The sequence below is a fragment of the Pelodiscus sinensis genome, chromosome 4 (assembly GCF_052426305.1).
Source record: "Pelodiscus sinensis isolate ZL-2025 chromosome 4, ASM5242630v1, whole genome shotgun sequence".
Lineage (NCBI taxonomy): Eukaryota > Metazoa > Chordata > Testudines > Trionychidae > Pelodiscus > Pelodiscus sinensis.
The window spans coordinates 79,547,739-79,575,202 of NC_143055.1; the positions used below are offsets into that span (position 1 = coordinate 79,547,739).

At 46.0% G+C, this 27,464-nt stretch overlaps 1 protein-coding gene across 1 annotated transcript in view; it reads left to right on the forward strand.

Annotated features, from left to right (window-relative positions):
* Positions 1 to 227: 227 nt before the first annotated feature.
* DCHS2 (dachsous cadherin-related 2) overlaps positions 228 to 27,464 on the forward strand; it is a 199,798-nt gene continuing 172,561 nt past the window's right edge. The window contains exon 1 of the mRNA XM_025185469.3: positions 228 to 2,792. Within this exon, the coding sequence (XP_025041254.3) occupies positions 939 to 2,792 (1,854 nt within the window). The 5' untranslated portion in view covers positions 228 to 938. The remainder of the gene's footprint in view (positions 2,793 to 27,464) is intronic.

A 27,464-nucleotide genomic window follows, 5' to 3' on the forward strand; every position in this document is an offset into this window, starting at 1 on the left:
ACTCACATCTCTGGCTGTACGTACTAATTTTATCCTTTATGTTAAGCCCACAAGCTAAATAGCTCTTTTAGCATAATTTGTCCTTCTAGCCAATTGTACCATCAATTATTATTCCTGTATCTTATGTATAAGGTTATTCAATCTAAATGTGGATTCTCTCCCCCTCCGCGTCCCCCCCCCCATTTTTCTGTAAGATCCCAAATCACTACTTTGGGTGGACCACTTGATGTAGGGCCTGCCTGTCTCCTTTAAACCTGGCTTCAAGTTAGCAGGATCTAGTTGGTGTGCTGTTCTTCCCAGCATCTCACTTCCCAGCCAGAGAGAGAAGGGGACAACTCCCTGCTGCAGTGCTTGCTCCAGTAGCGGTAGGAGCGAGTCTACCCTTGTCTGAGTCACATGGGGAAGGCTGGGAGGGGGTGTGTTTGCAGCTCCGCTACTCCTGAGACGTTGTGGGTAGCAGGCAGAGCAGGAGTCTCAGCTGCTGCTGCAGCAGCCAGGGGGCTGCTGTCCCCTCCCTCCCCCTCACACACTTGTTATTTCCCGCACCAAGTTTGGCGCGGGTATGTGTGGATTAGCGAGTTTCCTATTGCTCTGGCTAGAGGAATAATGCACCTGACTCCGGCGGGAGGAAGCGGCCAGTCAGGCCAGCGGAGCGAGGCAGGGATCCGAAAGACATAAAGGAGACGACAGCGAGGAGGAGGAGGAGGCGGCAGCGGCGGCTGCAGCAGCAAGCCGGGGAAGGGGCGGTGATTTTGAGAGCTCTGGCAGTTGGCGTGCGGCGAGGGTCCCCGACTCCGGTCTGAGCCATAGGACTGCAGAGCCCTCGCGATGCGGGATTCCGAGCGGTCCCCGTGTCATAGCACTGGGCCGTGAGGCGCACTCTCGGCTCTTCCCGCTCCGGGGACCCCGGGGCTCTCGGCTGAGCCCAAAGGGCCGGGATGGGGGAGCAGCGAAGAATGGGGCAGCGGCAGCTCCCCGCGGGGCCGAGCAGCAGGTGCCAGAGACCGCGGGAGCCGCTCGCCCCGGGCAGCAGGAGAGGCGGGGAGTGGCTGGCGCTGCTCCTGTGCTTGTGCGCGGCGCGGGGCTGCTCAGCCCAGCTGTACAACCTGAGCCTGGCGGTGGACGAGGGGCTCCCGGCGGGCACGCTGGTCGGGGACATCCGGGCCGGGCTGCCTGCGGGCGAGGGGCAGCCGGGCGGCTTCTTCCTGTCGGAGGGGAGCGGCGAGTCGGCGGTGCTGGCGGATTTCCACGTGCAGCCGGACACGGGCATCATCCGCACGGCGCGGCGGCTGGACCGGGAGCGGCGGGGGCGCTACAGCTTCGTGGCGGCCACGCTGCGCGGGGAGGTGGTGCAGGTGGAGATCGCGGTGACCGACGTGAATGACCATCCGCCCCGCTTCCCGCGGGACTGGCTGCAGATCAACGTGTCCGAGCTCAGCCCGCCCGGCACCGCCTTCCGCGTGCCGGCCGCCCGGGACCCCGACGCCGGCCGCTTCGGCACCCAGGGCTACACGCTGCTGGCCGAGCCCTCCGCGGAGGGGGACGCGGAGGGGCCGCTCTTTCAGCTGCGCTATGGCGCCCCCGCCGAGCCGCTGGACCTGGTGCTGCTGCGGCGGCTGGACCGCGAGCGGGCGGACTCGCACCGGCTGGCGATCGAGGCCTGGGACGGGGGCAGCCCGCGGCTGAGCGGCCGCCTGCAGGTGGAGATCCGGGTGCTGGACGAGAATGACAACGCGCCCGCCTTCAGCCAGCGCGAGTACCGGGCGCGGGTGCGGGAGGACGCGGCGCCGGGCACCGCCGTCTGCCGCCTGCTGGCCACCGACCCGGACCTGGGCGCCAACGGCGAGGTGCGTTACCTCATCAACCGCCGCCAGAGCGACCCCGCCGCCTACTTCGCCGTGGAGGAGCGGAGCGGCCTGCTGCGCGTCAACCGGCCGCTGGACCGCGAGGCCCGCGCCTTGCACCGCGTCATCGTGGAGGCGCGCGACGGCGGCGCCGAGCCCGAGGCGGGCAGCGCGCTGGTCTCCATCGCCGTGCTGGACGTGAACGACAACGGCCCGGCCATCCAGCTGCTCTTCCTCACCGAGGGCGGCGGCGCCCGCCTCTCCGAAGCCGCGCGCCCGGGGGACTACGTGGCCCGCGTCTCCGTCTCCGACCCGGACGAGGCCGGGGACGGCGAGATCGGCCTGAGCCTGCAGGGCGGCGACGGCACCTTCGCCCTGCGGCCCGGCGGCGCCCCCGGCCTCTATTTCCTCTGCGTGGAGGCGCCGCTGGACCGCGAGCGCCGGGACCTGTACGAGCTGCGCCTGGCGGCCACCGACGCCGGCTCCCCGCCGCTCTCCGCCCACGAGACGGTGCTGCTCCGGGTCACCGACATCAACGACCAGCCGCCCGCCTTCCCGCAGCCCCGCTACCGCGCCGCCGTCTCCGAGGCCGCCTCCCCCGGCACCACCGTGCTGCGGCTCAGCGCCTCGGACGCCGACGAGCCCGGCTCCCCCAACGCCCAGGTGCGCTACGCCCTGGAGGCGGCGGGGCAGCTGCCCGGCCCCGAGCTCTTCCACATCGACCCGCAGAGCGGCGTGATCAGCACCCGGCGCCGCCTGGACCGCGAGCGGGAGGCGGCGCTGGAGCTACGGGTGGTGGCCCGGGACCTGGGCGAGCCGCCGCTCTCCGCCTCCTGCCTGCTCAGCGTCCAGGTGGAGGACGCCAACGACAACGAGCCCGTCTTCGAGCAGCAGGTTTACAACGCCACCCTGGAGGAGCACGCGGAGCCCGGGCACTGCCTGCTGCAGGTAGGCGGGAGAGACTCGAGTTTTGGGGCTCCTTAAACATCTCCCGAGACACCTGGGTTCGCTCTGGGTTGTGCTCAGGAGCCTGTAGCTGACCCCTTCCTTTGCAGGGACAGACAGCAGCCCACTGAGGAGAATGGGGGCAGCAGGCCGCCTTGGCAGAGTCTAGAGCCCTGCAGATCCACAGGTATCTGCTTTATATCCGCAGGTATCTGCATTTGTAGCTGCAGATACACGTTTTGTATCTAGAACCCTGCACATTTGTGGATATCCTTTTTATATCCGTGGGTATCTGCCTCCGTAGATGTAGCTGCAGATATTTTGTGGATACAGCTGCAGATACAAATTTTATATTCTGCCATGGGGCTCTGCATGGAACTGGCTGAAGTATAAAATATCATCTGCTATGACCACTAGCGCCCCCCCCCCCAGTATCTGAATTCCTGTTCTGTCAGCTTAACTGTAGTCACTCCCAAATTGCAATGCTCTTACCCCCCCTCCCCCATGGGCTTGCTGTTTCAAAGCTCTGCTCACACACTGATTTGCAAGCCATAACAATTTTCTCTCTGCTCCTGTTATTACTTAGTTGTAAGAAGGAAGCCAGAGGAATCCTTTCCTATTTGTGAACACTGTCATATTTTCAAAACTGGTAGGTTATGTTAGTGGTTTGGGGGGAACCAAAGAAATTCATGCACCCTTCCAAAATTCTCCCTTCCAGACCCTCTCTGGAAAACTTCTACAGATTATGTAGAAAGAACAGAAAAAGGGCATCTGCAACACTCCTTTTCCCCAATACTACAGAAGATAATGCTGTAGATCTGGGGAGGTATGCCTAGAAGTGTTTAGCGAGTTTCTTTTATCCTCAGGCTTGCATGGATTCCCTAGTAGTGTTAACTCTGATATCAATATTAACTTCACTTGTGTATCTGTTTTGTTTTTCATGCAAAGGGGTTTTTGGAGGAATGGTCTGGCTAGAACAGGGATGGCCAACCTGCGGCTCAGGAGCCATATGCAGCTTTTCTCCCCCAAAAGTGTGGCTCTTGAAGCTGCTGCTGGCTCCCCTCCCCTACCTCAACAGCCCTCTCCCTGGCTCCCTTCCCTCCCCCTGCTCCACTGTGCTCACTGGGGCAGCGATTCAGAATGGTGCTCGAGATGCTGGCTGTTGATGGGAGCCTGATATGGCCAAAAAGCCTAAGCTTGTTTCTTAAAGGGGCAGCCTCCTTTTTTTTTTTTTTTTGGCTTGACAATTCTAGGGGGCTTTCCTTTTTTTTCTGGTGCAGCTCTTCGCATTTTTTCCTTCGCTGTTTCGTCTCTCTTTGTTAAATGGATTGGCCACCCCGGGCTATAAAGATCCAAGGCAGCACAATTCTGTTGAAATCTGTTTAGTGTGGAGCCAGTGGAAAGGCACGTGGATATCTTGAGGCTGTACAGGAGGCTGGCTTTTCCATGTGAGAGAGGCAAACTTTGGTCCTCTGCAGAACAATAGTTGTTGTACTCCTTCTGGTTTCTCTGGGGGGAAAGTATTTCCAGTTCTAAGCATCCCACAGACCCTGGGGATGCATATTGTTCTTTCTCCTCCATAGTTTCCTTTGGGCTTTGCATTTGCTACATGTGGTATAATAGAATAGAACCACATTTTATCATAGTCATGGCTTCAAGATGTTTGTGTAGTTCTGTTCCAGTTGGTACAAGATAAACAAACCAAAGGGAGGGAAACGGGTTATTTTTGCACCAATCTTAGTGTTGATTTTGTACAGTATGCAAGCACTTTAGTAAGGTTGCTTTAGAAATTAAAATTTTATAATAGTTTTATTAGTTGCCCTACTCAGGATTGACTGCCAACGTGGTCTTAGTGTGATAATTTTATGGAAGATGATGTAAAATAGTGTTGACTAGTTTTCCAACATGGATGCAGTAAATATGTTCCAACATTAAAGCCTGACCCTGAAAACATTTATACTGGTGAATTTCGGTAACTGGGTTTGGTTCTTTAAAGAATTTGAAACCACAGACAGAGGAATACTTCTTTTTAGGGTTAAACAAAGATTTTTATTTTTTCTATTTACTTTAATTTTTTATTTCAAATTAATTCACTATTTTTTATTCTTTTAAGACAATATAATATACAAAGAAAAAGTAGAAAAGCAGTACAGCTCCTGCCTCCCCCTCTCCTTGTGCTGCTGCCTCTGATATGCAGGGGTGGGGGACTAACTTAGCAATGTATGTGTGGGGAGGAAGGAGCAGGCAGCTCCCAGGGAGCCAATGTGGACCGAGAGCCAGCTTTTAGGCCTGCTCCACATCTACTGGGAGCCTGCATGTAACCGTGAAGATTAACTGATCAGCTCAGGCTCATCAGTTAACTGTGTACGTGGTTACACTTTCACATCCCTAATATCTATAGGATCTAGCCTTTAAGAAAAAAATTAAAATCCCCAAACTCTAAAAAAAATCTGGAATGAACTGCTGATAGTGAGCTTGACCTTAACTGGAGCCACAGCAGGTAAAGAAAACCAGAAGGGAAGCTCCCAGTAAGTATACTTTTTCATGAACTTCATATGTTGCAACCAGGGTTTATTCACAACATATTTCTGCTAGTGGAATCTTTTTGCTCCAAAGCATTGCGGGGATTTTCCTAGTGTTTGGTCTCTTTACAGTGAAGTGTGTGTGCTTCCAATTAAATCCTAGTTGCAGCATATGGATCACATGAATGATGGAGTTTCTCATGTGTGCTTTCTGTCAGTAAAGTGATGAAGTATTTGGTATCTGGTCTTTATAGTTGTGTTCATTTTAATATGAATTATAACCTTTGCAAAAATTAATGGAATGTATTATTTGTCTTCTGTAGTGCCTACAATGTGGTAGGTAGTGCAATTACCATAATTAGTTGCATTTTGTTTTATAGACGGTGAATGCCCTGAATAGCAAGGCCAATTGGTTGGCATTCAACACATGACTGACTTGAAACTATAGTTATCTTCTGGTGCCCTTCATTTTACCTCCTCTGTAGTCATGCGGCCTGTAGTTATGCTCCCTAAGTGGTTTTTTTCCAAGATTTAATTTCTATCTCTTGACACACAAACTGTTTCAAACTGTGGCTAGATAATAAACACAAAGTCCCTTTGAGCTGGTATTAATGGTAATTATTACTGAATGATGGATTCTGGAGCTTTGCTGTAGGGAAGGAGCCAAACAGCATGCATCTGAGGGAACTGAAATGAAGGGGAAAGGAATAGATAGCTTTGTAATATGATCATAAAAGTTTACTTGTCAGTTCACTGAACCTTTATTATGATGATCATTGCAATTTTTTTAAAAGGTCTTTACTTGTCTGTCAATACTCCTCTAAAAGTACGCGAAAGTAGAATTTAGCAAGGCTGTTATTTTCAAAATATCCATGTGTCCGTTGTTTTTGGGAGTTGCATAATATTAAAATTAATGAGCTTAAAATGTAGCCAGTGTTTTAAATGGTTATCTTATATTTGCATTCAAGAGTGTTGAACCCAGCTATTTATTGAAGATAGTAAGCTTTTAAAACTAAAACTTTCTTGTTACAGGTCACACTTATGTTTCCCACTGGCTTTATGTGGATAGTTGCGCCAGCTTTTTCTATTTGGGTTCATATGGTGCTAGTCAAGAAGTAGTGAAACACTTTCACCACATTAGGGTTGTGAGTAGTAGCATTAGTGAGGTTTGCAGCCAGCAGTCCATGGTGCTGAAGGAAAGGAGTTGTTTTTCCCACTTGGTGTGGCCTCAAGTCTGCAGTGGGAACGTAATATGCATTCACAGAGATCTTTAAAAAAAAAAATAGATTTATATAAACTAATAGAAAATGAGGTTTTTCCAGCACATTTCATATAAATCTTTAAAGTACAGTATGTATTGACTATCACTGCACTTCTGCAACTATGAGCAGAGCTTGAAAAAGTTGCCATGTACCTACCAGTTGGAGGACTAAACCTGTTGGCCAGAAGAACATAAAAAGGTAAGGGTAGTAGGGCTCATCATCAAGGTTTAGGAAGAATAACCCAGTGAAGTCCAAACACTTCCAGTTGCTAGAAATAGGGAGCTGCTGGGATTTCTGTGTCTATGTTCTATATCCTAGTATGTTCTATATACTTCTATATTCGAAACCTAAAAAACAACAAATAGTCTGGTAGCAATGGTAGGGAGGGAAAGAGTGTCTATTTTTCCACCCCTTCTGTAGCCATTTTTGGGGCCTGTAAGCTCAGTCTTTCACTTTGCTACTGTTGATAGCCAAGAACCTGTGTGAAACTGACATCCTTATTGACTGTGTCATTGCTACTCCCATGGTTCTGAATAGATCCTGAGTAAGTGAATAAGTTTGTTAATTTCACTTTGCTGTTGCTTGGCAAACTTGTTAGCAGCAGAAATTGACTGAAACTAACTGCATAATAAGGAATACAGCTCTGAATTGGTTCTCCTCTGATTCACAAAATAGGATCTACAATATTTTTTTAAATGAAAATTTAAATTCTGCACAATGAATAGTTTAATTCCCTTTGCTCATCAGGAAACCTTCCCACTTTGGAATGATGAGTGGATTTTTTCAACCCAGAGAGGTTAAAGTATACAAGGCTTGCTTTCTCCCCACTAAACTGATGACTGGTAACAAAGAACTGTGTTCTAGATAGGAATGTAAAAGACTAGTCAACTATCCAATAAGCAGCAAACGGTTCCGCACACTGGTGCTGCCACTTTCAAAGCCCTAACGCAGCGTTTCAAAAGAGCAGCCGCTACACAGCTGCTCCGTGGATCAGCTGTGTGGCGGCTGCCCCTTTGAAACTGCTGCCTCTGCGCCTTTCAAAGGGGCAGCCATGGAACCCGGGCAGCCATGGAACTCCCCATCTGATTCCAGGTTCTGCATGGCATGCAGTGTAGCATGGAGCCGGGACTCAGCGAGCGACTGAGAGTCCCCTGCTGACCCTATGCTCCATGGCTTTGAAATGCACAAGAGCCCCTGCTGGGAACTCTTATGCATTTCAAAGCAGGCACACCGCATGCAGGCCGGAGTCAGCGGGACTTCCCACTGGCCCTGGGGGGCTGTACACAGTGTTCTGCATTCCTCCTTTGAAATGTACAAGAGCTCCTGCCGGTCAATTAACCGCATTTTAACATCCTTAGTTCTAGATTTTGCTAGTAGTCACTCTACTACTCTACTAGTCAGTCAGTAAATACTGAGCATTCTTCATTTGAGTTCCAAATGACAAGATGTGCCCAAGAATTATTGCCTGTCAAGAAATTTTACTCCTATTTTGATATTTTGGGTTTCCTTCATTTCTAGTTTTTCTGTTTGAAATGATGTCTCATAAACTAGTTGTATGAATGGTACTAGGGAAGTTAAATTGCGAGTAACTGACTAATCAAATAGTTGATAGGGTGCCTCCACCTTTGAAGTATAGCAACAGTCCTAGGGCTTTTGCTGTACTATAAAGGCGAAAGCACCACATGGAGCTCAGGGTCAGCTGGGGATTCCCCTGCTGATCTTGGGCTCCGTGCAGTGCTGCCGCTTTGAAATGCCATGGGGAGAGTAGCGTCGGGCTCAATGCAGTGTTTCAAAGCAGAAGCGCTTCACAGAGCCTGGGGTCAGCAGGGGAGTTCCCAGCTGATCCCGGGCTCTACAGAGCATTACCACTTTGAAATGCTGCATGCAGCCCCAGGCTTCATGTGGCACTGCTGCTTTGAAGTACCCCCTTCTCGCCCTCCCCCCCTTTTGCTGCGTCTTTCTGATAGATGCAACAGGGGGGGGGGGGAGGGAAGCGACTAGTCGACTAGCCTGTCGACTATCTGATAAGCATTTTCTTATCAGATATTTGACTAGTCCTTCACATACCTAAATGGTACTAGATCACTCTGACCTAATCTGCATTTGATTAATTTTGCTGGCTTTATAAATAGCCATAGCTTGAATGAACCGGCACTTAACAGCAGCCTGTCCCTCTCATGTAGAAACTCTATGCTGTCAGTGCCTACCAGCATGAGAAAATGTCATTTTGTTGTCTCTGCTTTAAGTGCAATCTTAGGACCAATAAGAAAAATTTAAAACTTTGTTCATAGGGATTCATTTTATTCAGGCAGATAGTCTTGCAAATCAACCTAATTTAATAGAAACAGTTACTTCAGTCTTGCAAATCAACCTAATTTAATAGAAACAGTTACTTCATCTCTTTGTTTGATGTGGCTTCTGACACAATGTGATATTCAGCAAGCAGTTGGGTAGGTTAAATAGATGCAAGTCAGTATTAACTGCATAAACACAAAGATCAATCTGAGCTGTCCTTACAGTATCCCTGCTGCTCAATGAGAGACAAGGTATTTTCTGGAAAATAAACTGAATTTATATGCAGCAGCTGAGAAAAGAAGTTATTAATTCAAAGAAGATGACAGCATAATGACTGCATCACTGAGAAAAAAACAAGTAGGTTGGAATAATTTAGACTATCACCTGAAATCTAAACAAATAGAAACAATTCCAAAGGGCTGAGGGGTGGGGGGAAATGAATTGGTTATTATAGCAGTTCTTAAATTGTGTCAGGACCCCAAAGTGGGTCACTTCATCAGGGCTGATTTAGATTTGCAGGTGCCGAAGCCTAAGTCCCACCACCTAGGCCAAAACTGAAGCCAGAGGCTTTCATCCTCTGAGTGGTGTGGCTCAGGTTACATGACCTCTGCCTGGGACAAAAGTTTTTTGAGATAAAGCCAGAGCATCTTCCTATGTATTGTTCCCTACAGTTTTCCTCCTCAGGGGCCAAAGAGGATCTCTTAGAAGAGTCCACAGACTCTTGAGTAGTGGTGAGGATTCCTCCCTGCCTGTGCTCATGTTTCACTCCAGTGCCCAATTGATTACTTAGACTGTGGGTCAGATTTGCCCTTTAATGAATTATGCTAAATACCTTTAGATTATATGATGCCACCTATTTATTAGGGATGTTAAATTGCAGTTAATTGACTAGTCGAATAGTCGATGGGCACTTCCACATTCCTCCTTTGAAATGTACAAGAGCTGGTCCAGCTCTCCTGCCAGTTCCTCCCAACAGTCCTCGGTTGCAGACGGAGTGAAAGGCTTCTCTTCAGACAACCTGGAGAGAGAGAAATAAAACATACTTGTTAGTTATAGTTCATTTTTAGTTAAAGTTTCAAGTTTATAGTTAGTATAGTTCATAGATTTAAAAAAAGGGAATTTTTATTAGCTACGCATTTCTATATGCTGGGGTCTCCCAGCTTCAAGAAGTGCTCCTCATGCTGGGACGCTATGCCCGCATTAGACAGACACTCCAGATGTATAAAATGTTTAGGGGAAGGCCACATTCCTCAAAAATGTCCGCACTGCTCATAGCTAACGGCACGAGCAAGATGCGACAGGGAAATGCAGCTGAAGATGCTTCTGTTCAATAAGGCCCTACAACCCGCTGGGCAAGGTTCCTCTGACGAGCTTCTGGCAGTAACTGAGCAAATGAGTGCTCATACAAAGAAAGCTTCATCATCTCAATTCCTACCACTGATATGGGTGAGCTCAGCAGATAGGCCGGGTACCTCGGGCACGGCTTCTAGCTACCATCCCTAGAAGCAGAAGACAAGCTGCAGCACGTCAACACCTAGTCCACCCCTTGTTAAGGAACCGGCAACAGGCTCCTCTTCAGCGCTGAGATCTGAATTGGCACCGACAAGGCTGCTGCCGATGCCGGCACTGTCACCATCAGCACCAAGATCTTTGGTGGAACATGGCAGCACTTCGGTGCCAATATGCCTGGCAGCGGCACCTATGATTTAGGCACTGCCAGCTCCGGCGCTACCAGCTCTGGCACTGCACAACGCTATCTTCAAGGGAGCCATCCCTGGTACCGACGAAAGCGAAACACAAGTCAAGGAGAATTATTACTCCTCCTTCCAGTGCTGGAACCCCACCCATTCTCTCTGGAGCTCTTATGTCCAGAACCGATCTGCTCCAGTGATGCACGACATCACGGTCTCGTCAGGTCATATAACCGCTCACCACACTACTTCCCCGCAACGCTACTAACAACATCGGTCACCACCATCACTCAGGTACTGGCATAGCAGATCACGATCACCCAAGTTGCCTATGCTTTCAATTTGTTCTCACTACCACCATGGCAGCAGGAGTAGGTACCACTACTCTCGACAACATGAGCACAGATATATGGTACCATGTTCTTACTCCGTCGAATGAGTCCAGTCATGCTCACCATATTCTCGCCAATCACATGAGATGCACAGTACTACCTTGCCTACTCCCTTGGGCACAAGGCCCCCCACCCCTACGGGTGAGAGACCAGCTCTTGTTCAGGGCACCCAAGTACACGAGGAACACTCATCGGAGGATGAACAGCCGCAGGGAATCTCCCTGACGGATCAATCCTCCTCCTCCCCTGATGATGTGGTGTTCCCTGGAGACTCCTTGCCTATGGACTATGTCCAGCAATTCCAATAATTATTCAAATGTGTTAAGTGCAGCTTACTACGGTGCAACAGAAACATCACCACCTGCTGAAGAATCTACAACCGTCTCAAAAAGCTAACGTGGATTATCCACTCGATGATGCCATTCTTGAGGCTGCCAATGATATCTGGCAAACACCTGCGTCTGCCCCCGGCCACTAATAATAAGGCGGACAAGAAGTACTTTGTTCCCTCAAAAGGCATGGACTTCTTATTTACACATCCTCATCTGAATTCCTTGGTGGTGGACGCAGCACAACAGACGGCCAAAGCCCTTCAGTACAAAAATAATGGTAATGATAAGGACATCAAACGTCTAGATCTCTTTGGCAGACAGGATTATTCTTCGGCCATTCTCACCTTAAGAATGGCTAACTATGCTGCGCTCCTCGCTAAGCATAATTTTGACAATTACACCAAGCTGGTGACCCTCTTAGAATACTTGCCAGACAGTACACACCAGATATTGAAGTCCATGGTTCAAAAGGAGTATACTGTCTCACGGACGGCACTGCTAATTGCCCTCAATATTGCTGATGCTGCCACAAGAACAGCTGCCACTTCGGTGTTTATGTGCAGAGCATCATGGATGTAACATTCAGCAGTCCCCAGGGAGCTTCGGTCCAAGATAGAAGATCTACCCTTTGATGGGCAGAGTCTCTTCGCCAAAAAGACGGCTCAAGTTTTACACTTTGGTAAAGACTCCTGTATGACACTTAGAACCTTGGGCATGTACACCCCACTGTATCGCCAAAGGCGATACACTTCCTATCAGAAGCAAAGGCCTTTCGTGTACCTGCCATCTTACTATAGGCAGTATGACCAGCAATGCCCTAGACAATGCTCCCAGAAAAGGCGCCAGCAAAACAGAGCGCCCAATCAACTAAACAACCGTCAGCAGGTTTGATACATCAGTCGAGGGACTGCGAACCGTTCCTCTTGTACATCACCCGAGCAAATCATCAAGGATGTTCCACCATCAATTCAGGCCCTACCAACACCGATGGGCCTCAGTTACAACTGATAGATGGGTTTTAGAGCTAGTGACATCTGGCTTTGCAATCCCTTTCACAGTGCTGCTCCATCCTTCCTTACCTCCTCCCTCTCTTTTCAGGGGCAGGGGTTCTACTCTCATTATTTCTTGACCAAGAAAAAATCAGGGGGTTGGAGACCCATTCTGGATCTCCGCTGGCTCAATCGCTACCTCCGCAAGAGCAGATTCAAAATTCATATACTAGCATCTATTATTCTAGCTCTTGATACCAGGGATTGGTTTGCATCTCTCAACCTCCAGGATGCTTACTTTCCATGTGACTATCCACCTGGCTCACAAATGATTTTTGAGATTTGTACTAGGCACAGATCATTACCAATACAGGGTTCTACCCTTTGGCCTCTCTGTAGTACCCAGGGTATTTTCAAAAACGCTGGTGGTAGTCGCAGCATTTCTCTGCTGTCAAGGCATTGCCATATTCCCGTATTTGGACGATTGTCTGATCAAGGTCCCCTCTCTCAACGAGGTGTTACAGGCAATCAATACGACAAGGTTGGTATTTGAGGCCCTCGGTCTCATAACTAATTTTTCCAAGTCTGCGATGACTCCACAATAATCCCTCAGCAGACACTTTCACCCCGCAGCATGAGTGGGAGTTGAATCATGTGGTGGTACAAGATCTTTTCCGATGCTGGGGATACCCCACTATAGACCTCTTTGCCACATGTCACAACACAAAATGCCAACTTTATTGTTCCAGGCAGCCACCGAACCAGAGTCTTCGGGAGACGCCTTCCTCATCAGCTGGAGTCATTATCTGCCGTACGCCTTTCCTTCAGTTCCACTCATCCCATTTTGGCCATGACAGCCGTGGCTGCCCCTGCTCCTTCGCATGTCCATTCAACGGCCATACTGTCTACCAAACCAACACAACCTCCTGACTCAACATCACGGCAGTGTGGTCCACCCTTAACTCAACCACTTACACCTCCCAGCTTGGCTCCTAGCTGGCTACATCAAGCCGAATTCACCTGTTCCCAAGAAGTGAGGTGTGTCCTGATTCATAGTTGGTATAACACTACCTGGGATACTTACATGCAGAAATGGTGACGATTCCGGTCGTGGTGTTCTCTCAACAATGTAGATCTGTCCTCTGTTCTGATTTACCATATCCTCAATTACATCCTCCACTTGAAAAGGTCGGGTCTTGTGATGTCTTCAGTCAAGGTTCACCTAGCGGCAATTTCCGCTCTCCGGGACCGTGTAGATGATTATATGGTGTTCGCCCACCCACTCACCACAAGATTCCTCAAGGGGTTATCGAATCTCTACCCTCAACAAAGAGAGCCACCATTTTCATGGGACTTAGAACTAGTTCTGCAAGCACTAACACAACCTCCCTTTGAGTCCTTGGCCATGTGTGACTTAATGATGCTGACGATGAAGGTCACCTTCCTTCTAGCAATTACATCAGCACATAGAGTGGGGGAATTGGCAGCCCTATTGGCGACACCACCCTATACACTCTTCACTCCCCATGAGGTTATACTGAGGCCCCAATCGGCCTTTATACCAAAAGTAAATTCAGAGTTTCATATTAATGAGCCCATAGTCCTCCCGACCTTCTATCCTAAGCCACACTTAGGAAACCCCAGGAAACCCGGTGGCATACGCTAGCCGTCCACCGTGCCCCAACGTTCTATATTGATAGAACACTGAGCTTTCAAAATTCCAGCATCTGCTCATGTCAATGACTGGACGCTCAAAGGGCCAACCATTGTCAACACAGCGCATCTTCAAATTGATAGTGGCATGCATTGTGCGGTGCTACTCATTACAGAAAAGACCACTTCCACACACACACACACCGCCCATTCCACTAGGGTGGTGGCAACCTTCACTGCTTTCCTGAGGAGCGTTTCGCTGCAAGACGTCCATTGGGCCGCTACATGGTCATCCGACTTTACCTTCACAAGGCACTATGCAATCACAAACATCATGCTGCGAGATTCTGCAGTTGCCTCTGCAGTACTGTCTATGGTGGGATATTTATAGCTCTGAAATCTGCCACCAAGCCTCAGGTTACTGCCTTAAAGTCACCTACAGTGGAGCACCCACGGGGGACACTACTCGAAGAAGAGGAGGAAGTTACTTACCTTGTGCACTAAGGGTTCTTTGAGAGGTGTGTCCCCGTGGGTGCTCCATGACCTGCCCTCCTCCCCTTTTCAGAGTCTCTCCTTATGTCTTTCAGATATTTTCTGCTTAGGAGGAACTGGCGGGAGCTGGACCGCGCACAAATGGTGCGGCTAGACCACTGCTGGCGAAACTCTGATCTGCGGTTCTGGGACCAGCCTGACACCTACAGTGGAGCATCCATGGGGACACACATTTTGAAGAACCCTCATTACTGCACCAGCTGAGCAGGGCCGCATTATGACTTTCGTGCGCCCTAGGCACTTTTGCCTTCGTGGGCCCCTTCCTCCATTTAAAAAAAAAATATTAAAAATTATATTTTACGACTGCCTTGGTATAAAGACTAATATAATCCAGGCTGGATTATATTCGTCTTTATTCCAATGCAGTCGAAGTATATATCTTGCTTACTGCGAGAAGTAAACTGCGCTGAGGCCAAGTGGGCCTCCTATCCACCATCATTCAGTTGGCACCTATGGCTGAGGCCACATTGGCCATACAGTTTACAGAAACTAAGCTTCTCCCTATAGTACAAAATAATAGTGCATATATCAAAGTGTTCTCCGTTTTGGTTACTTAAAAGGTACATATTATAAGTAATTTCATCAGTAAGTTATCATCTATTTAGGTTATGGATTACCTTATATAAATAATTTATTTATTTTGCAAATACGGGATTGTTATTCACTAAATAGGTGTGAATAAATTTCAATGGTATGAAGTGCACATGTATATTTTATCGTGTCTATATTGTGTGCTTAGTTATAACATTTGAAAAAAATGGTTACATCTGAAATATACTCACCTTATTTCAGAATTGATAAGTAGTTCCATAAAATTATTATATGTATACATGTGCAAGAAATTATTCAGGAAAAATGCAAAAGTGTATTACTGATGGAAATTCCGTTACGCTGTAATATCCGATTGTTGAGTTGAGCTCTAACTTTCAATTTGAATTATTGCAATTAATAATATACTATAAACAATTACATTTTTAAAAACTGATTTTTTTTTGTATTTTAATAAACATTTTTGTGGACCCTAAAAGTTTCATGGGCACAAGGTACTTATGCCTTTGTGGGCCCCTCCCACCATACTAATATCAATATTAAAAATTATTTTTGATATCACTTTAAATATTTCAGCATTTTATTTTTTTCTGTTTTAGGCAAAATTTAATAGATTTTCGTGGGCCCTAAAAGTTTCATTTTTTCCTGAAAAAATTAAAACATTTTCTTCGACCCTAAAAGTTCATTTTTTTTCTTCTGATTTTAAAAGAAATTAAAACATTTTCATGGGCCCCTAAAAATATCGTGGGCTCTAGGCACTGTGCCTACTGTGCCTAATGGATAAGTCGGCCCTGCAGCTGAGTAACTTCCTCTTTTTTGAAAGACTTGTATTTTAATATTCTGGGGATTTTCTCTTACTTTTTTTTTTTCCAAAAAAGGTAATTTAGTGCTTGTGAAAAGTGTTGGATTACTTGGTTTGGGGACTGAAATCCTCCTTTTTAGCAATTGCACAGAACAGTACAGGCTTTAGCAGTGCATATTTCTTTCATCTGTGTTCCTCAGTGCCAAACAGGGGACATGACATGAGAGATTAATTTTTTAAAATATATTCAGTACTATCCAATTAATGCAAATTGTGATTGCTATAAGAATTGAATGGAGAATTTATTTCACATGGGTCACAAACAGCTATCAAAAGCTGACAGGTTGCTGTCAACCATGGGCCAGAGTTGAAACAAGCTAGTTCTGCTACCTCCAGAAAAATAAAAGGCCTTTGCATATTATTAGCAGTCTGTATAACTAGTATCCAGTACCACTTCTCACTTTTTACCTTTTCAAAAAAAGTCTAGATTAAATTAAGGTGACTTCCTTGGTGGTCCATGGTTTATAGCAATTTCTATCAATTTATATCTTGAATTTCTAAATTAATGCTGAGTATTTTTTAGCTCTCCTTGTAGGGATAACATATTAATGTATTAAAAATGATTCCCCCAAGTGGAAGTGACTCCCCATAATTTGTTCCCCACAACTTAGTGTCTAGATTTATTATTATTATTATTATTTGTTAAGATTGTTAAATGTTTAGATTTATTATTATTGCCCCTCTAGAATATAATTTATTAGGAATATAATATTAGGTCATGTAATTTAGAACTGTTAAGAATATAATTATGTAGCCAGAAACAGCCCCCCTCTGTGTCCCAGGGAGCCAAGCCCTGTAATTGATTAAGGGCATTGTTACATAATTGACGCCAGTTCTCTTCAAAGCAATTGTAACTAACTCAGAGAATGTTTCAAGAAATGCCACCCAGAAACTTGTGACTTTTTTGTAACTACAACTCTTGAATATGTAAAGTTGTTGTTATACAAAATACTGTATGGGAAACATTAATTAGGGAATGTATGTAAGAGAGAGAGTGCTTGGATGATGAATGAATGGTTCTGAGAGGTGCCAGCCTGAGAATGCCGCAATAAAGGGCTGAAGAAGGCGTCAGGTGCCAGTGCAACCAAAAGGTGTCAAGTGGAGAAAACCAAGTACTGGAGGTCCACCCTATGAGATCACTGACGAGCACCTGGCAGCCACCCTGAAGACATCAGCATGATGCAGCAATTTCCATAGACTGGCATAGGAAGAAATTCCTATAAGAACTGGACTACAAGACTATGGAATTAGAGTCCAAGGTTCTGCTGCCAGCCCACCAGGAGCTTCAGATGCGCCTCTGATCAGGACCTCACTCCCCGCTACCATCACTTGTGTACAGAATACCTGGCCAGTATTCTGTCACAAGCAACTTCCAGGCTGGTAACTATAACAAATACACAGAACCTGAATGAATGGATGAATTAATGTTTTATATATATATATATATATATATATATATATATAGTATAAGGGTTAAGTAGTGATAAGAATAAGTAGTTAAACAACATTGTTTGCTTCTATCTTTTCTTTATTATTATCTTTACAATAAATGTGGCTTTTTGCCTTATCCCCCTCATAAGATCCTGCTTGCTTTTATTGGTACAACATCCTGAAATCAGTCAGTGGCATCTCTAGAAACTAAGTATAACAGCTGTATGGCACTAAAATCACTTTCATGACTGCATATATCATCTTGTAATCCATAAAATGTGTGTCTTTAGTGAACAGAAATATTTTATGGATGTGCTGTGCTCAGATCTCAGCAGAGGGACATGAAATGTATCACAAAATCCAGAAAGGATTTTACACTAGCTATGCTGTAACTGGTTCTATAATTGCAAGAAAAATACTTTAATGCCTTTTCTTCAATAACTCTTTCAATTTTAGAGTGAATTTACTTTCTTTTATTTAAGTGACTTCTTTTGAGGATTTTTAAGGATAGAAAAGGAATGACTTTATGTTGTGTTTCTTATTGTAATAATTTCAGAGCCAGTCTCAAATATTTGACATACATGAAAGCACTTTTGGTGACTATATAAAGCTCAGATTCACTACTATAACTGCAGTGGTGGGAGACGTGGGAATAGGGACATGATAACTTTTGCTGCTTTTCGTTTGCAATTCCGCTAAGTCAGTTAAAAGTCGTGAACAAGGCAAGTCATGAATTTTCATCATCTGACTTGTGAAAAAGCCAGATCTCTTAAGGAAGGATAACCATCTGAGCCCTAGTTTGCCATATGAACAGCTGATTAATTAACCCATCATTTAGAGGTCCCATGCAAAAGAAGAAGGTAGCATTTAATTATTATTTCTGTCATAACTCAAACTGAACTGTTAAAGAAAGAGATAATGCTGACAATAGCCAACAGGTTTGTTTTCATATCACATTTAAACCATTAGATATAGTAGGTGCTAGGACATGTCTCTAGCAACTGAAACAAATGTGACCTGGAGCTGGGAGATGGATTTTTAGATAATGTTTTTTCAGAGAAAAAAATTAAATTGAAATTTTTAAGATTTCTGTTTTTGGAAGAACCAAAAATTTCTTGTGGGGGGGAAAAATGGTATTTTTGGACTGACTCTAATGGGAAAGGAAAAGTTCAAAGGTTTGTTCAGGCAGGTCAGTTTATCAGTGCATGCCCACTGCAATCTGTAGTCTTGATGAGTGACTTCACTTATCAAATATTGGTGGAGCAAGTAAATGTGGTGTTAGCATTTGACAAGATAGCGTTAAATTTAAATGTGCTTGGTGTGATCCCTTTTCCATTAAGGGATACTAATGTATTAAAATATTGGTAAATGAAAACATAAAACACCAATGGCAAACATGCAAATGAAAAGCTGGAAGTATCTTTCGTTCCTTACTCAGTGATGGAAGTAACTTAAAATTTCTAAAAGTTCTTCTTCGAGTAGTGTCCCCATGGGTGCTCGACCATAGGTGTCGGGCTCGTCCCGGCGCCGCAATCCGGAACTGTGGAGCACCCATGGGGACACACATCTCGAAGAACAGATGTTACTGCACCAGGTGAGTAACAATTTCATATTGTCCCATTGCAATCTGGGTCCCTCCGAATTTTTGAAATAGCTCCCTGCTGGCTTTTGTTGTAACTGTCAAAGCTGTTCCCCACTCTGGCACGATGAATGCAAGAATTGGGGTCCCGCAAGAGCACTCCAAAACCTTGCCTCTACAGGCTCTGGTAAAAAAACTTCCCCCCATAAAGTCCTAATACCCAGATTTTGGGGGATCCGCTGCCACCACCCAAGAGAATCAGGGAAGAGACCACTTGGGAAATCCCTTCCTTAAGGTAAAACTCTCCCCCTGCTCCACGCTCTGCTTTACTTGGAATTGGGAAAACAGAGGGAATCCACAGACAACAGTGGACTGTGCCCTTGTAACTAGGTACTGAATCCTAAGGATACAACAATCAAGCAATATCGGTTAATTAGAAAAAAAGAAACACACTTTTATTATCAAAATAAAACTACAGTTGCAAGCATAGTAAATTGGATAGATGGAAAGAGCCACCATTGATATAGATACTCAGGTAAAGTCCCTGGGCTGAAGGCTGTTACAAAGGAGAAAAGAGAAACAGTTAGCAAGCTCAGACATTATTTCCAAATCCCCAAACAAGGAGAACAATAAACACTGCTGGACTATCTAAACTTTTCCGTACTTACACATTTTCAGAAGTCTGTTCTTGGAGAGAGAGAAGCATTTCCCATCTCCCTAATACCTGGGAGAAACTGCTCTCCCTCACAAACAAAGGAGACAGAGAGAAAACCCCCTCTTTTCCAGTTTGAAATTGCTGGTCAGCACTCCTGATTATGACAGCAGCTCAGCCAACTCTTGCCAGAGCTGCACACCAGGGCACACCTGCTTACTTTCCCCTCTGTCCTTACTAGAAAAGACTTATCCAGCATTATGTGGGTCCTGCTCGAAGTGGCGGGGGGCCATGTGTCTCACCTGTTGGCTTCTTCGCAAGGCCAGCCCTGGGCAGCATGGTGCCACACAGCTGCTTACTAGCTTCTCCTGGGGATGGCCCAGTCAGTGTCTGCTCCCTGGGGGCAGTTCAGGATGAGGGGGGCTGGGAGACACAGTGGCCCAGAGGTAGTAGGGGCCGTGTGGTGGCCAGTAGCTGCTGCCCCACCATGACTGTTACTTCTCTGTGGTCATTAGTGAGTATAAGGGCACGTCTACACTGGGGGGTAATTTTGAAATAACTCCCCTGATTTCAAAATAACCATAATTTAGATGATGGAATAGACAATATGATTATTAAGTTTAAAGGTGATACCAAGCCTGGAGGGGTTGCAAGTGCTTTTGAGGATATGGTCAAATTCATACTGATCTGGACAAATTGGAGAAATGGTCTGAGGTAAAGAGGATGAAATGTAATAAGGACCAATGCAAATTACTCCACTTAGGAAGGAACAATCAGTTTCACACATGCAGAATGGGAAGCGACTATCTAGGAAGGAGTACTGCAGAAAGGGATTTAGGGGTCATAGTGGAAGACAAGTTAAACATGAGTCAACATTGTGACACTGTTACAAAAAGAGCAAACATGATTCTGGGATGCATTAATAGGAGTGTTGTGAGCAAGACAGGAGAAGTCATTCTTCCACTCTACTCTGCGCTGATTAGGCCTTAGTTGGAATATTGTGTCCAGTTCTGGGTGCCACATTTCAAGAAGGATGTGGAGAAATTGGAGAAAGTCCAGAGAAGAGCAACAAAAATGTTTAAAGATCTAGAAAACATGCCCTATGAGGGAAGTCTGAAAAAACTGGGATTGTTTAGTTTAGAAAAGAGAGAACTGAGATGGGAACATGATAGCGGTTTTCAAGTATCTAAAAGGGTTTCACAAGGAGGAGGGGCAAAAGTTGTTCTCCTTGGCCTTTGAGGATAGGACAAGAAGTAATGAGCTTAAATTGCAGCAAGGGAGGTTTAGGTTGGACACCAGAAAATTTTTTCTGCCTGTCAAGGTGGTAAAACACTGGAATAAATTGCCTAGGGGGGTTGTAGAATCTCCAGCACTGGAGATATTTAAGAGCAGATTAGAGACACACCTGTCAGGGATGATCTAGACAGTGGTTGGTCCTGCCATGAGGGCAGGGGAGTGGACTTGATGACCTCTCGAGGTCCCTCCAAGTTCTATGATTCTATATGGTGAGTGACCACACAGCAAGCTTGTTTTGAAATCAGAGGCTTGTTATTTTGAAAGAATAACCCCTGCTTCTGATGAGGATAATGCCTATCTTGAAAAAGGGTTAGTGTGGATGTTCAGCTGCTATTTCAAAATAATTGACCTCCACAGACCTCTCACAGCTGCCCTTGTGACCACTCTGGCATAGCCAAGACAGACTTTAGAGCTGCAGGCAGAAGGGAAAGGGCTTGTGGCGCCACATGAACCCTGCCAGCACACAGCACCCTTCTGTGCAGCCATGGCAGACCACAGTGCTCACTCTGTCCCCCTCTGCCCCATCTGCAAGCACACCAGCAACTGCTTAAAAGTCCCTGGCCAGGGATGGAAAACGGCACTGGCCTGGACTGGTGCAGAGATCCTGGATCACATCAAGGTCTGGGGTGAGGAATCAAACCTCCAGGATCTCTGCACTAGATGCTGCTGCACTGATGTCTATACCCAGATGGCTGCCAGCCTAGCCCAGAAGGAGCATAGTTGCACCCAGGATGAGGTGTGCATGAAAATTAAGGAACTGTGGCTAGCCTACACAAAGGCCAAGGAACAAAGTTCCCATTCTGTGGCTGCACCTTAGACCTACCACTTTTACAAGCAGCTGGATGCCCTCCTGAGAGGGGGAATGGGCACCTCCCTCCCCTTGTAATTGACTCTGGCCAGGACACACCCATCCTCAGCCTCTACGGGGGCAGGGCTGTGGAGAACGAGCAGGCCAGCCTGCACAGCATGTCCATCCCTCCCGGATGTCTCCCAGGGCTTGGACTAACCCGGAGAGGGCACTGCAAATGAGTTCCATCGCTTTCCCTAAGCATACGCAGGGGGCAGGCAGTGGGCAGCAGGGGGCTCACACAGTAGCCTGTGTGTGTGGGTGCACATGCAGCACTAGTCCAGAGCACTTGGCCCCCATGACACTCTCACAAAGGAATGCCTCACTCCTTCTTACAAGGTTCCTGCACAGGTCTGCCTTACTGCGGACTCCATGAAGGGACACCATCCCATCACAAGCCACCACTAAGGAGTAGTGTGATGGCAACATGCTTCTGGAGGGGTGATGGCAGGTGTCATCCAGGTGTCTTGTCAAGGGAGAGCAGGGATGAGCTGCTTGCAGAGCTCCAGGAAGGTGGCCTTCTGCATGTGGAAGTTCTAGAGCCACTGTTGGTCATTCCACCACTCCATGATGATGCAGTCCCACCAGCTGGAACTGGTCTCCCAATGCCAGAAGCGCTAGTGCATAGGAGGATGGAAGTGAATGTGGTTCAGGAGGTCCCCCATTCCAGGCTGGTCTTTGTGCTCCTGCACCACTATGTGGGCAGTCTGCATAAACTACGAGGAGGTGGTGCTGTGGTGTCTGCAAGGGTAACCAGAGCATGTGGTGTGAGTTTGCTGTCCCTTGAGGAGATAGGCAGTGAAGAAGAGTGTGAGAGAGAGCTGCAGAGAGGTGCCCCTTTAAGCACGAGTCTCCGATTCAGGAAGCAGCTACAGGACATGACTGCTGTCCTGATATCCTGCCTGGAGTGCTTCTGGGGGGCTTTACATGTGATTCAGCCTCCAATCAGTGTGGATGTGCTATTTCAAAATACTTATTTTAGGAGTTATTTCAAAATAACTTTTGAAATAATCGTGTAGTGTAGACATAGCCTAACAGTCCCTCCTATCACATCCCTCCCTTTTCATTTGATGAAAAACAATTGCATCCCACACAGATTCCATTGTCCTGTCACAACCAAACCCTGACTTTGCTTTGTTATAAGAGGAAGCTGCATACCGAATTTGGTGTCCCTGCCTCTTACTGTTTATGGAGGAGTAATTAAACAAGTGGACTGACAGACACACAGGCAGATGCACAAACACTCTAACATATGTAGTAGGTTTTTCTAAAGGTTTATGTAGCCTATGTTTATTTAAAATTTGGCTGGTGTTCATTTTCAGTCACTGACTTCCCATATCAATAGGTTGATGGACACCGTCAAATGGAAAGAAATCCAATTCAGAAATATGAATTTGCTGTTGCTTACATTTCTGCTAATAGTTGTTTTCACAATAAGCAAATTATTAATATATCGTAAATGTGTTTGTATGGCTCATATACTCTTTTATCAATATTAACATCAGTTTATCATCCATACATCTAATATATAAAGAAGAATGTTTGAATGTTTGTGCGCTAATAACTTGGGCACTATAAGAGCTACCACAACCAAACTTTGCATGGGGTAACCTTCCCGCCAGGAGAAGGTTTTAAGGTACTTTTGGCAGTGCGGGGAGAAGCAGCTTCCCAGGGAATGCGGTGGGGACAGTCACTCTCTAAGGCTGCCGGCAGAGGCATGAGGGGAGGGGCGGCGCTCTGAGCAGCAGCTGCCTCACTCGCCTTTACCAGGCTGTTCCACTGCGCGGGCGCGTCTGGGGCGAGGGAGCCCCCTTCTCCCTCCTGCAATGTCACTCGGCCCAGGCCCCTCCCCTCTGGTGGTGGCCGAGGGTTGCGGAGTGGCGGGCTGGAGCTTGTGGCTGCTGCTAGGGGGCGGTTGTGGGCGCAGCCGGTTGTGGGCGCAGCGGGGCGAGCCCAGCGGGGAGGTGGAGGCGGCTGTGCTGGGTGCGGCCTAGGGTCAGGCGCAGCTTCCTGGTCGCATGGTGGGGAGCCCGGCACCTACTCAGCGTGGCCCCGGGGAGAGGGGAGTCCCTGGCGTGGCCCCATAGTGCAGCAGGTAGCGGGGTGAAAGTGACTGTTGGGGTTGTTGCCCCCCACTGCACCTGCAGCCCCAGGCATGAGCTGGGCCGCCCTGCCCACCCTAGGTCCTGTGCTCGCTCCTTCCCGTCCGCCCCTCACATGGGGCACCCTCGGCAGGACCCCACCGCTTGCCCCAAGCAATGCCGGGTAACTGCAGCTAGTAGAGCTATAAACAGAAAAGTTAGCAGACAGTGAATTCTCAATCTTTGCTGGAAAGTGCAAAAGCATAGGGAAAAATAAGGGCAGGAAAATTTTAAATGTAAATGTTATGAACTTATTGTGGGGTGGGTGTCTATGGCCTGAGATGTCACAGAATGAGGTTTTTATTTTCTAAGCTGCTGTAGGAACAATTCATTCTTGAATAACAAATTATGCTGAAAAGATATCTATGATGTACAGCGTCTGTTTGGCTAAGAATTTGTAAGCTTGATTTAGAATGTATTCACAAGTTTCACGGAGCTCAATTCAGCATGCTTGTGGAAAGCTAAGAGAAATCTTCTGTGCAGTGCTGCTACTACACAGCATATTTGGAGTAATTCCTATTCTGCATTCATTACAAATGAGAGGTAATAGAATAGGGATCTGGATTGTTTGAGAGAATAGCCAGCTCTGTTGGAACAGAGAATCACAAATAGCAGCTCACAAAACTGTGAAGTACATAACTGAGTGGGATGAAGTGTTTCATGTTGATAGATGAAAAAAGTATTTAGTGTAATGATGTATAGTACTTGAACTTAAGTACTGATGCTTGCCAGTGTGGCCTGAGAAGTGTGTTCTGGCCTTGTTTAATCTATATATTAGATATGTTGCTCTATACCCTTCTGCAAGTAAAACTAGGTTTACACTGTGGAGACAAGTTGATCTAAGCCAGGAATTTTCAAACCTGGGTCCTCCGTCCATGAGTGGGGCTGGGAGCAGGAGCCCTGTGATCTGGGGACTCCCCTGACTGGATCCGCTTAATCAGTTAACAGATTAAATGTTAGATTAACCTAACATTTTTAACTGATTAACTGGGATTTTACATTCCTATCTAACACACATGACCAAATTCAACCATTGTATGCATTCACTATTGGTACACTACAACTGCATAAAAGCAACATTTATTAGACTCTTATTCTAGCCAGGTACGTATGCGTGTAGAATCTCTATTCAGTTGCCATTGGTACTTGGTCAGGATTAGGGGGAGGTGAATGTTTAGAATGTAAGAATTGTGTGGTAAAATATATGAAATTTACGACTATGTGAAACCAGCACATTGTCTAATAACACTTAAGTCCCTTAAATAAGATTTAAGAAGTACAAAGGCCTGATACTTCTGCAGAGGGGTGAATTGCATACTACAGCCCAAAGCCTTGCTCTGCTCTGCGGCTTCACATGTTAACTGTTGTATAGAGGGAATGGTGCAGGATTTTATGGGAAGATACATAAGTTGCAACTTTCTTCTTTCTCCAACTGTATTATAAACTAGGATATGCCAGAACTGAATCAAGCCCATCAATTTTAAAATGCCTTATTGTTTGGAAATAATTGTTTTTGGTAGTTCTTTAGTGGAAAATAAAGCAACAAATATGCATCTCTAGAGTCTCTTTTCATTCTCTGTGTCAGCTCCCACAAAAATATTTTTGTATCTATACCAGCGTTCACTAGCTCTTAAGATTTCTATTTTATATGAGCCAAGCCAATAGGTAAAGATCTTAGGCCTATGTACTGGTAATCAAAGTCTGAACTTTGATGTCTGGGTTATTTTAAGTATGAACTTTAATAATAAAAGACCTACTTCCACAGAATAAGTAAGCATACCAAATTCAGCCCTGAAATATGTCTCCTGCATTGACCTTGTGAGACTCTGACGTGTTTTTTCTGTCCCTCCTATGCAGAGAATTAGTTTGTCATGCTTGTGTCTGCTCCACTTCCACTGACTGTACCTAAATCTAGTATTTGGGAAGAGGTGACAGGAAGGGCAGTTTTTAAACTAATGCCTGACTAAACACACTTGAAACAAACAACTTGTATATGCTTTACTGTTTTTTACTAATATAAATAAACACATATGGTTTAGTGTAATATCCAGAGTCTCTGACTGGTAATGTACATCCAGTAAATTGTTTGGAGCTGTTATACTTCAACTTTTGTGTATTTTGAAGTTCTAATAATAATCTCTGAAGAGTAACTGTACAACTTTCATATCACATGGTACATGCTTGAAATTCAGTTTTTCTTTCTCAAATTATAGTGTATAATATCCTAACTCTAATTAGTAGGAGATGCAGGACTGAGCTTCATACATTGTTTGAAAATTTTCCCCTGAAGGTCTTGCAGAATTTTTTTTCTTGGCAGGTTTTTCTAAATGGATTTTAATTTAATTTTCCTTTAAACTCCATGCCCTGACGTCAGAGTGCCCATATACACTCTTATTCAAGGATAAGGTACAGCTTAGATCTCACCTGGCCTTCCTGTCCATAGTGGTATCAGCTTTCCACATGAGACAGTATATTTTCCTTCGGTCTTCTATGCCAAGCCCCATAAGACCAGTAAAGAAAGATACCTGCATGCTTTGGATGTCAAGAGAGTGCTTGCCTTTTACCTTGAGAGAAAAAAGCCCTTTTGTAAATTCTTACAGGATTTCGTGGCTTACACTGATCATATGAAGGGTCTTTCAGTATCTTCATAGAGGATTTTCAAAAGGATCACCTCCTGTATTTGCATGCGTTATGATAAGCAGGGCTTCTGCTTGCCCCCATTAGTGAGGGCATATTCTACCAGAGCTCAGATCTCATCCGTGGCCTTTCTAGCCCATGTCCTGATCTAGGATATTTGCCGTGGGTCAATGTGGTCTTCAGTGCACAAATTCATGTCCCATTATGCAGCAAGCCAGGGATGACACCATTTTTGGCAGAGCTGTGTTGCAGTCTTGCGTGTCCTTAAATTCCTGTTTGCCTCCTCTGATATTGTTTGTAGTCACTTATGTTGAATGGACATGAAGAAAAGTCAGTTACCTGTTTCCATAACTGGTATTCTTCGAGATGGATTGCTCATGTTAGAATTATAGAACACTAGAACTGGAAGGGACCTCAAGAGGTCATTGAGTCCAGTCCCCTGCCCTCATGGCAGGACCCTGTACTGTCTAGACCATCCCTAATAGATATCTATCTAACCTGCTCTTCAATATCTCCAGAGATGAAGATTCCACAACCTCCCTAGGTAACTTATTCCAGTGTTCAACTACCCTGACAGTTAGGAAGTTTTTCCTAATGTCCAACCTAAGCCTCCCTTGCTGCAGTTTAAGACCATTGCTTCTTATCCTATCCTCAGAACCCAAGGAGCTCTGTGATTTAAATTTGATACAGTCTCTCATCATCCACCACATTTTTGGGAAGCAAAAAAGGGTGGCTGTCTCAAGAGGCATTGTGCTCAAAATGTAGAGTGTTAAGGGTATGTGTGGACCTCACTGTAAGTCCAGGGTAAGTAGAACTTGAATTAGTAGAACCTGGGTTTATTTTATGACTTGAGTGCCTATACTCAAGTGTAACCCTAGTTAGAGATTGTTGAACTCTGGGTCCCAGCCTGGAGCTCCTCATCATGGTTGCCTGAGTTTGATCACCCATATCCCCGACTTCTTAGTACCCTCCCAAAGTATGGCCCTTTGTGAT